The sequence below is a fragment of the Seriola dumerili genome, unplaced genomic scaffold, assembly GCF_002260705.1.
Source record: "Seriola dumerili isolate Sdu_G_001 unplaced genomic scaffold, Sdu_1.0 BDQW01000147.1, whole genome shotgun sequence".
Classification (NCBI taxonomy): Eukaryota; Metazoa; Chordata; class Actinopteri; order Carangiformes; family Carangidae; genus Seriola; species Seriola dumerili.
In genome coordinates this window covers 821,107-835,137 of record NW_019174402.1, presented here as the reverse complement: position 1 = coordinate 835,137, position 14,031 = coordinate 821,107, and the positions used below count along the sequence as shown (strand labels likewise).

At 39.5% G+C, this 14,031-nt stretch overlaps 1 protein-coding gene across 1 annotated transcript in view; it reads right to left on the bottom strand.

Moving 5' to 3' along the window:
• The window catches only part of il34 (interleukin 34), a 30,363-nt gene extending 16,613 nt beyond the window's left edge, over positions 1-13,750 (bottom strand). The window contains exon 1 of the mRNA XM_022749979.1: positions 13,509-13,750. Coding sequence (XP_022605700.1) covers positions 13,509-13,554 — 46 coding nt within the window. The 5' untranslated portion in view covers positions 13,555-13,750. The remainder of the gene's footprint in view (positions 1-13,508) is intronic.
• Positions 13,751-14,031: the final 281 nt, after the last annotated feature.

Genomic DNA, 14,031 nt, shown 5'->3' with positions numbered 1-14,031 from the left:
TGGTATTTTGCAGTCCTACCATAGAAAGACTTGCAGTCTAACTGGTTGATTTTTCAAATGTACATCTAGTTCACTTTTCCACCTCCATTAAACCGTAGTGCACAGCTGCTTCCTGGAACTGTTCTATGGGACGTTCTGCATTAATCACCCACGTCCTTGATGAGACATAACAGTCCTGACCGGAGCAAAGGGAGTTGTTTCAAACATAAACATACATTTCTTGATAATCGATTCAATGGTTATCAACACATTTTACTCAGAACTAGAAATGTCAACCTCATGGTGGCACTAAACATCAGAAGATTGCCAAAGTCAGTAGTATACATCTTCTGGAAACCACAAATGTCAACAGCACGTTTCACAAATGGCCACTGTTCTTGTGTTGTGTAGTGAAGACTCTTCTCATTTATGGAGTCCACTGACTTTTACCTTCTGTTAAAATGCTGCAGTAAAACACATAGAGGGGTCAGATTTCTAGTACACTTAAACCAACAAATCAATCAAGCGAGCCATTATGCTGACAGTTGCCTGACATGCTGTGTCAATCGTATAATTTTTGTGTCAATCTAACAAAAGCAAAAAGTCATATATTTCAGGTAGACTACTGCTACATGCCGCCTTCTTATTTATGCAAATCCTGCACTGCCAATCAATCAGCTGTCTTTGGTTGTTCCCACTATTCACTTCAGCTGATCTGATTTCACCCTGACTTCTCTTAGCCAGAAATCTAGTTGCTGTCAGCATTTAGACTTCAGCTGTCATTTCAGCACTTCAGAGACACTTCACACCCCCACTGCTCCACCTCAAGTTGGGATCCAGGTCCAGTACTGCCACTTTAGAAACCTAAATCATGTCCCAATCCAGACAATACAGCTCTTCAGATGGGAATCAAACCTTAAGAAGGGAAATCCCTATATGGGTTCAATGGGGTTTTTACTAGCTGAAGATGAGGGTCTGATCTCTTTATCTTCACACATAGCAATTGCTGCAGTGCATTCTGTAACAAATATAGGCATGTGTGGACATCTAATTATCCCTCACACTGAACTGGTAAAATGTACACTGTCTGAGATCAATTTACATACAAAAAACTGTATCAAGTCCAGATGGTCTCCAGATGGTTTTAAAGACTTTAAAGAATCTTTGAATCAGTCTCAATCAGTGACTGGGTCAGACTTTTCACTCAAAGTTACTCAATGGACCCATACCATCCAGGGGCTATATCCATAAACATTTTGACGATAGCGTCAGAGCTCTTTACTTGAACTACAGTTGAACCCAGAGGAGTCCCAGGTCAAGATAAATGGAAAATGGTAAATGGACTGTACTTATATAGTGCTTTTGTGGTTTACAATATATGCTACATTTACACTCCCATAAACAAACTCATACACTGCATAGCCATCAGTAATTTGGGGTTCAGTATCTTGCCAAAGGATAGGAATAGGAAAGGAATACAGGAGCCAGGGATTGTACCACTGACTTTCCGATTAGTGGACGACCCACTCTACTTCCTGTGCCAGAGCTTAAATCGAGAGTGATTTAGGTAAGCCACACAACATAGTCTAGAGTCAGGTTTTCTGAAACTTCACAAAAAAATGGTAATCTTTCTGGATATGACTATGATTATGATGATTTTATATCATTCAGACTTTAGGACTTATGCTTATGAAGTTATTATTATGATTTCTCACATGTAATGAAAAACTTTTTTGTTTGTTTAGGGGGTTGTCTTATATTCCAGAACAAGACAATTACATGTTCACAGCATCAGATATTCTTTTTGAATGGAGAAAATACCAGCGTAACTCTGTCTTCTACAGAGAGGGTAAAGACTGTCTGAAAAGTGCTGTCAGATCCGGACTACTTCCAAGAGCCAAGACAGGAGAACGTGTGAGTCAGCGACTGATAGACAAGATAACCAAAAATGGGTTTTGCATATTACTGTATTTCATGTTTCACTTGTATGAGAAAAAAAGGCTTCAATGATGAGGACTCTCTTCTCCTTGGATGAACAGTATCGTAGAGAAACTTTCCCAACAGGATGAGAATTTCCTATTATCAGACTAAAGACTAAAGGTTGGTATCAACTCAACTGATACAGAAATCTTCATTTTTATTTCATTTCATTAATTCCCCTTCCTTGTCAAAATCTGGTGATCTAAATTGCCCACAATTCAAATCGACCTTCAACAAATAAGTCAGAGGTTTGGTGTTAAGCTAATAGCAACTAATGTAGCCTCAAACAGGCCAGAGAGGTCTGGTAAAGTGATCTCTTTCTAAATCTACACCCCCAATTTTTTTTCATTTGTAGTCTTCAGACCCAGCTGACACTAAGTCAAGTGGTTTCATTTGAGTTGGTTTCCCTTGGGACCACAAAAGGCTCTTTACAAATTATTTCACATATGCAGTAGTACTCCCCAAAAAGTAGACAGTAGTCTGTTTCACTTACCTAGAAACATCACATAAAAAAAGGAATGATCTAAACTCACATTCAGTGAACAGTGATCAGTAAAATTTTACAAATACTTTTTCATACATACTGTATATAAACCATACTCTTAGTTCATTCTATTATGATTTTCCACCTTTTCAGTGCTGACTTTTTTAACCTGCAGCTTGTTATCCTCAGCAGAAATCACTTTTTACACACCAACTACACTTTTGGGGATTTGAATAGTTGTGGACTGTTGTTCCTTTACAACGTGGATGACTTGGAAACCTTAGAGAGCAAGTGACAGAAGTTCCCCTGAGCTTAAGCTGTAGCTACCACTCTATCCAACCAATGCACCATTTAATGTATAAATCTGCTAAAGGGTCTGACCTAAAAATTGCAGCATTGTCACATTTAAGAACACAACAGTACTAAGAACAGCTGATTCAAGTAGACGCTTCTGCAAGCCACATAGTTTCATAAACTTGGTGATTAATTCCACAAAAAAAACTCCTTTACTGTTTGAATGATATGAATAGCACAGAAAACTACCTATGACTGCTACATATTCAATAAAAAGAACCATATGTCTTCTTGCATGCGATTTTGTATGTGAGTGTGTGTCTGAAAACAGACTGATCCCTCACACAAGCCAATGTGCTGCTGCCTGTTTGAAGACAGAGTCTATTTACTCACAGGTAAGAAGTGCTGCTGTACCATCTGGAAGTATTTCCATATGAGGAGCACAGAAAAAGACTGTCAGATCCACACACTGATTACTGTAAGATGAAGAATGCCAAGGCCACATATGGAACGGCCATTATTTTGGTTTGAATATTCACAGCTGCTTTTCTTTATGCCTTCATGCTGACAACAGTTGTGACCGGAGGCATTATGTTTTCAGGTTGTGGGTCCATACGTGTGTCCACTCCATTCTCATGATCGCATTATTGTAGGACCTCCTTGAAGGAAGATTAGATTTTGATTAGATTTTGGTGGTCAAAGGTCAAAGGTCAAGTTTACGATAACCTCATGTCTTTGTGAACAAGATATCCCAGGAATGCCTGCAGGGAGTTTCATTACACCTGCCACAAAAATTCATTTGTACTAAAGGATGAACTGATTGAATCTGTCGGTCAAAGGTCAAGGTCAACATTACCACACAAAACACGTTTTTTTTGGCCATAACTCAAGAATTCACATTCTAATTAACTGCAACTGCATTTGTTGGCAGAAGCACACAAACACAAGGCAGTAATTCCAGTCTGTATTAGTTATGATCAATTCAAACCACTGATACAGATATCCCAGTCATTCACTGAGCTGTACTGTACAGGTGAAAGATTCAGAGAGGGTGTAAATGCTTTGTAAAATATGGTTCTGTATCTGAACCTGCATGTCAGCACATGTTTGTAACTGTGCCTGTATGTGCCTGTGTGTTTGTGTCTCTATATGTGTGTGCGAGTGTGTGTGTGGGAGAGAGAGAGAGAGAGAGAGACTGAATGGATTCATTTTTTGATGCTGCCAATTGATAGAATGCTGCTCATGGTGTGTTTCAGTCCGTTGGATCACATTGTGCCACAAACACCTAGCTGGGAGAGTTTCATTGGTCAAACAGGTTTTTTCTTAGCAGATAGAACAATGATGTAATGATGTAATCAGTGGGTGGTAGTCTGCAGTTAACGGTCCTCATTGACTGTAATCGTGACACCAAGATGACTAATGTGCTTTATTTCGCACATTTGTTTGGTTTGTCTTCTTAATCATAATAACTCCCCAAATGTTTGTATCAAAGTTCATAACAATCTATCCAATATTTGTTGAGACATTTCACTGAAAACCAAAAATGTCAACCTCATGGTTGCACAATAGGAAAAGTCCAGGGATCCCCAAAATCAGTCAGATCTATCCTCTGGGGACCACGAATGGTTGTATATAACTTAATGGCAGTCCATCCAGTCACTGAGATACTTTATGTCAGTTGGGACCAAAGCAATGGATCAACCACTGACTGACATTGTTATCTTTAGAGCCATTCTAGCTAAAATCAGATCACATTTCTATGTGGTCCAACTTCATCAGTTCGGAAGCTACTGCAAAATTGTCCACAATGATTCTGAATGATGACCAAAAACTCTTAACTAGTAACTTAGTAGTAACTTACTTACATGACTTCCAACAAGTAAAGAGTGTATCATCAAGAGTTACAATGACTCTCCAACGTCATCAAAAAAATCAATCATGATCAAATAATGTCACTTGGTTTGCATCTTATTTGGTCGGCAAGGTCTTTACAGTAAATAGCTTGTTTGATGGGTTTTAGCCACTGTGAGTACCCAAGGGGGGATCATTCTTTTGGAAGCTTTCACTAAGTGGGCCTCACCTATGCCTGAGACCAGGTTTGAAGAATGGATGACAGGAGTCACTGTTGGTTTTAAAAGAGCTGCCTACGGTGAAGTCAAACACACAGAGCTAACAGGCCAAACAAAACCTCAGTAGTTGCAACACAAGTAACGGTTTTCCTTGAAGTAGCTAGACTAGCCCACCAGCTTGAGCTCACCATTCCTAAGTTGGAGCTGTATGCATCTCGAATGGCTGTATCAATGGCTAAGGTCAGTAGAGAAACAGACCTGATTTTATTTTATTTTATTTTGTGCTACAAACACATTGGTAGCTTGTCCCTCCCCACTGACCAGAACCAAGCAGAATGTAGCTCAAGATTTGTTTCAACTTTCTAGCACTTCATGAGTCACTGGAAAGGAACTCCTAAATTTTTACCAGATGAGCAATTGGTGATATATGTCATGAGAAAATAGAGACAATATTTTCATATTATTCTTTCTAGCAATGAATCATCTCTCTATTTCTACACATACTACAGTACATTATTTATCCATATCAATCACACCTTATCCTGATGATGTCCCTGATAGTAGTTCCAAGCAAACACTACACAAGTTTCTGCAAGAAGAAAGATTAAGGTCTATTTTAAGATTCTTCAACAGGCTGGATGTGACAGCATTTTGTTATCCATCTTAAACAAGAAGAATCATATTGAGCAGAGCTTCAGTGTTTTGATGCCAAACATATCCTCCCAAAGAAAAGTCAGCTAAAAAGTTTAGTTCATTTACTGATGGTAAAGGCTCGCTGGACAGGGATTATGATAATCCCCTTTTAATTACAAGTTGCCACTATGTAGCAGAGGTGGAAAATTAAAGAAGTACATTTACTCAGGTTCTGTACTTAAGTACAATTTTGAAGATTTGTACTTTACTCAAGTATTCCCATTTTACACTACTTTATACTTCTACTCTACCAGAGGCAAATATTGTTCTTTTTACTCCACTGAATTTACTGACCGCTACTACTACTGACTTTATATAAAAAAAAAAAAAAAATCTGATGACACTATAAAATGCAAATTAATGCGCCATCGTCAAGGGTAAAATTCCCAAGTTTATCAAGGTATTTTACAGGATAATGTCAGGGTGGCTATCATCTGCTGAAGCTCAGTAGAAGTTTGGTGATGCAGCAGGACAATGACCAAAACATCAAAGTAAATCTACTACAGAATTACTTTTAACAAAGGAAATCCACCTTTTGGAGTGGCCCACTCAGAACCGCGACCATAATCCAGTAGAGATGCTATGGAAGGACCTGAAGAGAACTGCCCACACCAGACATCCTAAGAATATGGATGAGAGGAAGCAGTTCTGTAGGAATAATGGTCCAGTGGTCTGATCTGCAGATACCAGAGGCTCGTTTGTGGTTATTGATGCCAAAGGAGGTTTGACCAGTTAATAAAACCAATGGTTCACTTATGAAAGTTTAATGGTGTTCAATAAAGACATGAAAGAATATAATTATTTGTGTGACATTAGCAGGGACTCTGTGTCTGTCTACATTTGACTTAGATGAAGATCCGATCACATATTATGAGCGATCAATGCAGAAAACAAGGTCATTCCAAAAGGTTCACATACTTTTGCTTGCCACTGTATCCTGGAAAGGTCACCAGGATACCTTAGTGATAGCACATAATGGGCAGATTAGAGGGTCTTAGCTTGCATATCTTCCGGCTATGGGAGGAAACCTTTGTGAACACACAAAGCTTTCAAACCCAAAAAAAATCCAACAGGATTGGGCAGGACCTTCTTGCTGTGAGGAATTAACCCTTGTGTTGTCTTTACATTCTGTATACTCCCCGTGTCCTCTGCGTCAAAAATGACCCGCCTTCACTAAACCCCTACAATTAAGAAGCTTAATTGAAATTTTAACACCAAATGTAGTTTGCATGAAGAAACAACCTGCCAATCATCAAGAGCTGTGTGAATATCTGAGTTTTCCCTCTTCACAGTGCAGAAAAACTGCATTTATTCAGTGGACCCCACTCGTTTTTATTACAACACTGCTGTCATAATTGTCTTCTTTACTAAAGTAGAGGTTTATTGTTAATATCATCATTTCTTAAGGTACTGCAGAGGTGGTAAGTGGTTAGTATTAGGCTGTTCAGCAGTAAAACATGCATTCACGAGAAAGTTGTAGTTCCGTCTAAGATCAATCAGTAGGACACAAACTCAATTGTTTGTGTGTGTCTGTGTGTCGTTTTTTAAGTGTGTAACTGACTGTGATTCTAACTGCCGGGTCAAAAATGACCTGAAGACAATCTTTGTACCCTGGTGGTGTACAGCTTACATGGAAATAGGAATAAAGCCAATATTTCACTTTTTCTAATGTTGGGCTCACTCTAGGAAAAGCCATCGAATTTCAAGCTGAAAAAAGAGCATTTAGGGACTTTTCTCTGCTGTTAAACACAGTGGCGGGTCATTTTTTACCCGAAGACAACACAAGGGTTAAGTACTAAAACCTTACCAACTCACTCAGTTGGCGATTTTATTATTACGGGCTATTTCATTATTAGGTGTACTCTGGATAAATGTGGACCACACTGATCACAGCAACTTCTGCAACCATAAAGCATTCCTGACTAACAGAATGAACTGCCAGGCTACACTGACCCACTGACACGCCACACACTTGACAACATGTGTGCCTGAATCACGGGGAACTGTCAGTTCTCTGTTTCTCTCTGATACAGCCCATCTATCTTCATTGTCTTTGAGAGGACCATGCTACACCTTAGGCTTAAAATTTTTAATACTGTTTAGATTCTCCCACACAGTTAAGAGAAGAGTAGCTGAACATGGTCGTACATGGAGGTTTAAAAAGTTCTCTGACTATCAAGACAGCCGTCAGTGTTTTTTTTTTTCATTTTGATCAGTTTGCAAAGATTGAAAGTGGAGATAATCTGGTATACTGAAGAGCATGTCTTACTCTATTTTTGCTAATTTAGACTATATATGCTTCTGCCTGGGGCATTTTACTGTCATCAGTAAATATGGTAATATTCTCTTTGTATGGCACTGTTTTCCAATGCAGAGACATCTGAAGCAAATATATAACAGATGTCTGACTGTAGTAACCTGACCTGAAACATGAAATCATTCATTGGTGATGGAATGCATTGATGTAGTGCTAAGAGGACTATTGTAAAAATGTGAATTTCTTTGTTGGCCACCATACCTTTTTGAATTGTTGTTTAAGCTCAGTATGTGAGATGTAGAATAAAGTAGCATAACGTCGTTCACGTCACATCATCTCAGTCATTGAGTCACGGTATTTTACATGGTGTAAGAAGAGGTGAAGAGATTGAATTACAGTGTCTACATTTTTTCAAGTGGCTGTAATTCTTTGATCCTAAGACTACAGAGAATCACCATCACCTTGAGAATTTGCGGTCAGTCCTAGTTAATCCCTGGGCAGTGCTTCTCTTCACGTTGGTTTGTCAGCATGCTTTTAAAGCCAGAGGATTATGAGGGCTGTTCATCAATCAGATAATTGTCAGGACAAACAAAAGCTTTAGAAATTTTGGGTTAAGTTGTGCAAGTGACTGCAGGTGTTGGACATGGTAGGTAGCAAAGTGGGGTGCAAAAGGACTAAAAAGGTCAATATTCTAAAAGGAAGAGCCAGTGGAGAACGTAAGAGTAAAAAATGTGACATGTGTTTAGCTGATTTCTTTGGATATGCCGAAGAAGGTTGTGTGGCTGAGATCAGTTCATATAGATCAGGTGCTGCTTTCCTTCACCTGACTCAATTTTATCCATATCAACACACGCACACATAAACATAAAAGAAATACACTGCATACGTGCATGTTGGTTAATTGTTGTATCCTCATGTTTTTAGCCCTATATCCCAGAAAATAATTCATAATTTCATTTTTTCACTTCACAGTCCCTGGTTTCACATACAGTAGCTGTTTGGATCCATTCTACTTGAAGCACCATTAAGAATATTTTAATATTATTCAAGTGTGAAAAAGTAACTTGTACTGCATATGACAAAAACAACTCTGTACAATTTTCAGCAGCATTCACAAAAGTAATTTGTATACTACCTGTTCAGCACAAATGGGAGAGTCAGCTGAGAGTCAAAGTATACATGTGACTGGTAGAGAAAGTTTAGCATTAACAAGACAGTAGACCATCAATTTCAACTCTCATCAAACAATTTAATCATCTGACTTATACTAAGTTATTTCATTATCTTGAGATAAATCTTGTGTTCTTGAGATAAGATAAAACAAAAGGCTGTTTCCCCTTATTACTTATGTTTATCAGAGATCAGGAGTGCCATTTGTGCCTTGACTTACTGCTCAGTTATGAATCCTCTCCAACATGGCATGACAGTGATTTTGAAGGCTGAAATCAGTTGTGATCAAATGAACCAGACACTCATTTTTGAGTTCTCCATAATAATTAGTTACTGTCAGATAGCCTTGTAAGCAGCTAACTGTAGTTATTGAAAGTAACTTATCAACCAACTACATAATATACATTATCACTTATATTATGTACTTATTCATAACTTGAGCTTATCGCGTAAAAATTAAGGGGCTCATCAAATGTATGTGTGAGGCTACCATCAGCTCAAGCAGCTGTAGAGTGCTGTTGTCAACAATATCATTTAGGTAGGGCTTGTCAGATGTCGTTAACTTAGCTATACATTGTCAGTCATGACTAGCAAAACTCATGGGAGTAACAGAAAAGTAATGCAATGAGTCTAGTAATAAATCAACATAAGCAGAGCATGATTCTTACTTTTGAAGTAACAAAAAAATACCAGCACTCACAGTTAAATGGTCGTATTATTCAATATGGAGCAATCAACGAATGTGTTTCAGCTATAAGCCATCATTTAACTGTGAGTGCTGGCATTTTTTTCATCTTGTTGACTCAGCTGCGACCATGTACCTGAAACAGTGCGCGCTGCCACTGCGCCCTACTTTTGAAGTCGGTCCACTGAAGTGCGACAGTAAAGTTCCTCAGAAGACCCCCCTTTAAACTGTCATCCTGACAACAAGGGTCACAGTCTTGTGAGGTTACTATGAGGTCATCTTATCTTTATCTCCTCAGCTGTCAGTCTCAGTTGTATGTATTCTCAGGCAAGCAACTGGGCCTACCACTTGAATGTTAGACTACTATGTCTTATTAACCTGCCAGCCTTCAGGAAACCCATTCATTGTAAAAACTAGAGTGATAGCTCGAGTATTCTTCATGTGACTAAAGAGAAAGATAAAAGAAAACACTGTGTAGCTTCTCTATGTGCACACCAAAGGCTTCCAAGCAATGTCACAGAAGGATTGCATTTGTTTATCTGAAACCAAAACTGGAATCACTGATATACAAAATATTATTTTGTTTTTGTGGCCGGTAACAAACCAACAGCAGCCTCATGGTCCAATTGAATAGGACCTCATATTTAAACAGTGTTTCTATGTGATTAACCACATGACAAACTGAGCCTAAATCAAATGTCTATATTGATTTCCTCACAGAGAGGTGCCGTCAATCACTGTTACATTCATGTTTATACCCTGCAAAGATATGGAGAGCCCTGTTTTTATGGTTTGAGGCAAGAAGGATAGTTAAGGCACCAAGCCTGTGTGAGAGAGACCATTGGTATATCCATGGCAAAAGATTAATGGCCCACCCATGGTACAGTTGGGAAAGGGCTGCAATTAGGAGTGATGTGTTTAGTGTGTTTGGGGTTAGCATTAATCATGGACAGCCCAATGGGGGGGTACTACCCAAGAACTTTGTCACAAATAAATAACTGAACATGATACACCTATCTCTGTGTTTGCTATCAATCTCACCTGTTGCTCCTGACCTAGCTGGCTTTCCCACAGCAGCATGTTGGCTTCTATCCTCCTCCTCCTTCTATCATACATCTCTCTCTTCGTTTGCTACAGCTATCCCTTCCTGACCCTCTTTTGCTGCCTCAACTGCCACAGCAGTACTGGTTGTAGCCTGAAAATATTCAAAACAAATTACAAATTAATTCATTAGCCAATTACACTGGTTGGACTGTTCTGCTTTCCCATGTTTGTTTTCTTAAGTTTCTAGGTATTAACCTCTGCTCCAGACTGTCTTTACACCTCCTCAGGATCAGTCAATAAGGGAGCAAACATTCAGTATTATAGTTACATAATTAATACATTATCCACTTGCACAAGCAGTCGATATTGACAAGCAACTATGCCAGCCATCTTCCCCGCAGGGAAACAATGATAGCAATCCCTTCTCCCGCTCATGATCACGCTTTGATTCAGAGTGTGCACAGAGAGGAGGGGCTGTTCACAGACAGTCTGTTGTCAATGTGTGTGTGTGTGTGTGTGTGTGTGTGTGTGTGTGTGTGCGCGCGCGCGCGCGCGTGTGTGAGAGTGAGAGTGAGAGAGAGAGAGAGAGAGAGAGAGAGAGAGAGAGAGAGAGAGAGAGAGAGAGAGAGAGAGAGAGAGNNGTGTGAGAGAGAGAGTGAGAGAGAGAGAGAGAGAGAGAGAGAGAGAGAGAGAGAGAGAGAGAGAGAGACAGACAGAGACCAAGAGGGAGAGAGACAGAAGGAGACTGTGAGAGCCACAGCTGACTGGCGTGTTTTTAACATTCACATTATTTACATTTTTATATGTAAATACAACGTACGATCAGAGATATAATTCAGTAAGTACAATGCCTTAGATATTTGCATGGGCCCCTCCTTGGCCTTGGGCGTACAGATGTACCTGTTGACATCCCCCCGCACATCTGTAACAAAATTGTTGAAACCCTTAAAGTCTTAAATTTGTGATACCTATAAATAAACGAGGCAGTGAACATCATTAATTCCCAGACTCCACCAAGGACACCACCACCATATGCCTCACAATGGGACCAATTCAAATCACAACAGTGGGCACAAATGGGGACCATCCAACACAGTGACAGTGATAGTGCTCCCACTGGGACACCAGCAGAACAGGCTGTCTGTATCTCACTATGCCAAAGAAGGTTCAAATAATGAATGATTCCTCAACAATAAAGCAGCCTATCTAAGACATACAGGTCTCGCATTTAACAGATTCAAGGATTAATCAATTAATTGGGAAAATAATCAGCACGTTAATCCATAATCCATAATAATAATCGTTAATTGCAGCCCTAATAAGAATTGTTTACAGTATTTACATCTTTACAGCCAATATAGTGTACATACTGTAAATAACAAGTAACCTTTCATGAAATGTGATATTTTGATGGCAATAAGAATATCAAGTCCATTTCACAGTGACTGACCTATGACTAAAAGGCAGTGTAGCCAATCAAAGTCTTTGCACTTGAATCCAGTGCAGCAGAAACATGAAAAGACAGAGGAGCAAATAACTCCAGTCCTAGATGTCATATCACGTCACATATTTGAGGCCAAGCCTCGAGTTTTGCCCCAAGCAGCATCTACTAACAGGAAACTACTTTTCTTGTCCTTCAGTGTGCAGAGTCACATTGTGTGTCATCTTAAACATGACTTTACTGTCCAGTGGTGCAAATGTGCTTTCATATCTATATCTTCTGAAAGACTACTGTGTGATCGTTGTAATTAAACTGTGCAATAACAGCAGGCTTTGACTACGTTTAAATGCAACAATAATATCAGCAATAGTCTGATTTATCCGCTGAACAGACTACAACAGAATATTCCCCAGACAAATCCAGTCACATTTTGTCAAATTAAACCAAAACTATGAATACATCAGGAGGTTAATACAAACTGGTGTTTTGTATGTGTAAACTGTTTATCAAGTGTCTTGTTATTGTGTCACCAGCTGCCACACTCCTGAAAGCCCATGTCAAATACTAAGTTATAGAAAAGACATGGAGTTGTAGAGTTAGAATACTGACATTGATCAGTTAAAAGAAGGTTCTGTGATTATTTTTGCAATCGCCTGCTTACCACATCAGATACAACATGCACAATGCATTGTGACATTCTTAAATATAAGGGTGCAAATTACACGCACAGACACACACACACACTGCTCCTGCTGCCTGCAAGTGGCTGCAGGGGTTCATTATGCCAGAGAAAAGCCTCCCCTGGCAGTTGTGAAAAACACAGATGTGTAATTATCCATATACACTTACTGCCATTATTAGATTTATAGGATATGTTCACATCTTTTCACATGCTTGAAGAATGGAAAAGAAAAACATGACTATATGTGGTTTTGCAAACACCTACAGTTGAATGCAGGCCAGCTGCATTATGTGCTATATTGGCGGCCTAGTTAAACACAGGGTACCACTGGATACCAAAACTCCTAAATGAAGCCGTGTGAGAGAGAGAAAAAGAGAAAGACATGGCAGCAGAATAAGAGTAAGAAAATACAGAAATAGTATGACCATCTCCTCCTCACTCTTTCACACATCATTATTAAATATCTTGCACATCTTTTAGTGGATGCTTACACTGACCTTATACCTGTCTGTACATTATGTACACACACACAGATACTCACAATTCCATTTCCAGCTCAGCACCAATTACAGCAGCAGCAAGGATCAGCGCGCGCACACACACACACACACACACACACACACACACACACACACACACACACACACTTCTAACCCTAACCTTAAAACCAAGTCTTATCCCTAAAAAAAACAAGCCACCACACACTCACACACAAACAAATTTCTCTTACCCAAAAGGCCTCCCACCAGGCAGACCGAGGTGGACAGTTGGACCATACTCTGGCTTAAGTCCTCAGCTCCACAGTGCTTTCAACTCAGCAGAATGTGTATGCACAAATACACAGACAGGACCGGCCACACAGAGACACACACACACACACACACTGCTGCTACAACACTGCCGTCTGTAACTCTTCAGTGTGTGTGTTCAGCACGCCACACATGGATTGTCAGGCTTCAGGTCTTCATTGCACTGTTGAGTGAAACATCCCAGCAGAGACAGCTCCTGGCTTTTATGGCTCTTGTGCTCCTGTACTTCCCGCTGTAGACAGTCTGAAAGTAAGAGATAAAAACCAGTCAGGGAACCAGAAAGGAAGATACGCAAACAATCAGACAGATGGTGGAATAAAAACCGGCAGTTACTCCAGAGACAGAGTTTAAGCCTGAAAAGTCTCAAATCTTCTGGAATATTTGTATTTTGTTGTACTTGTAAACTCAGACCTGTTAAAAGGTTTCAAGGATTAAATTTTTATA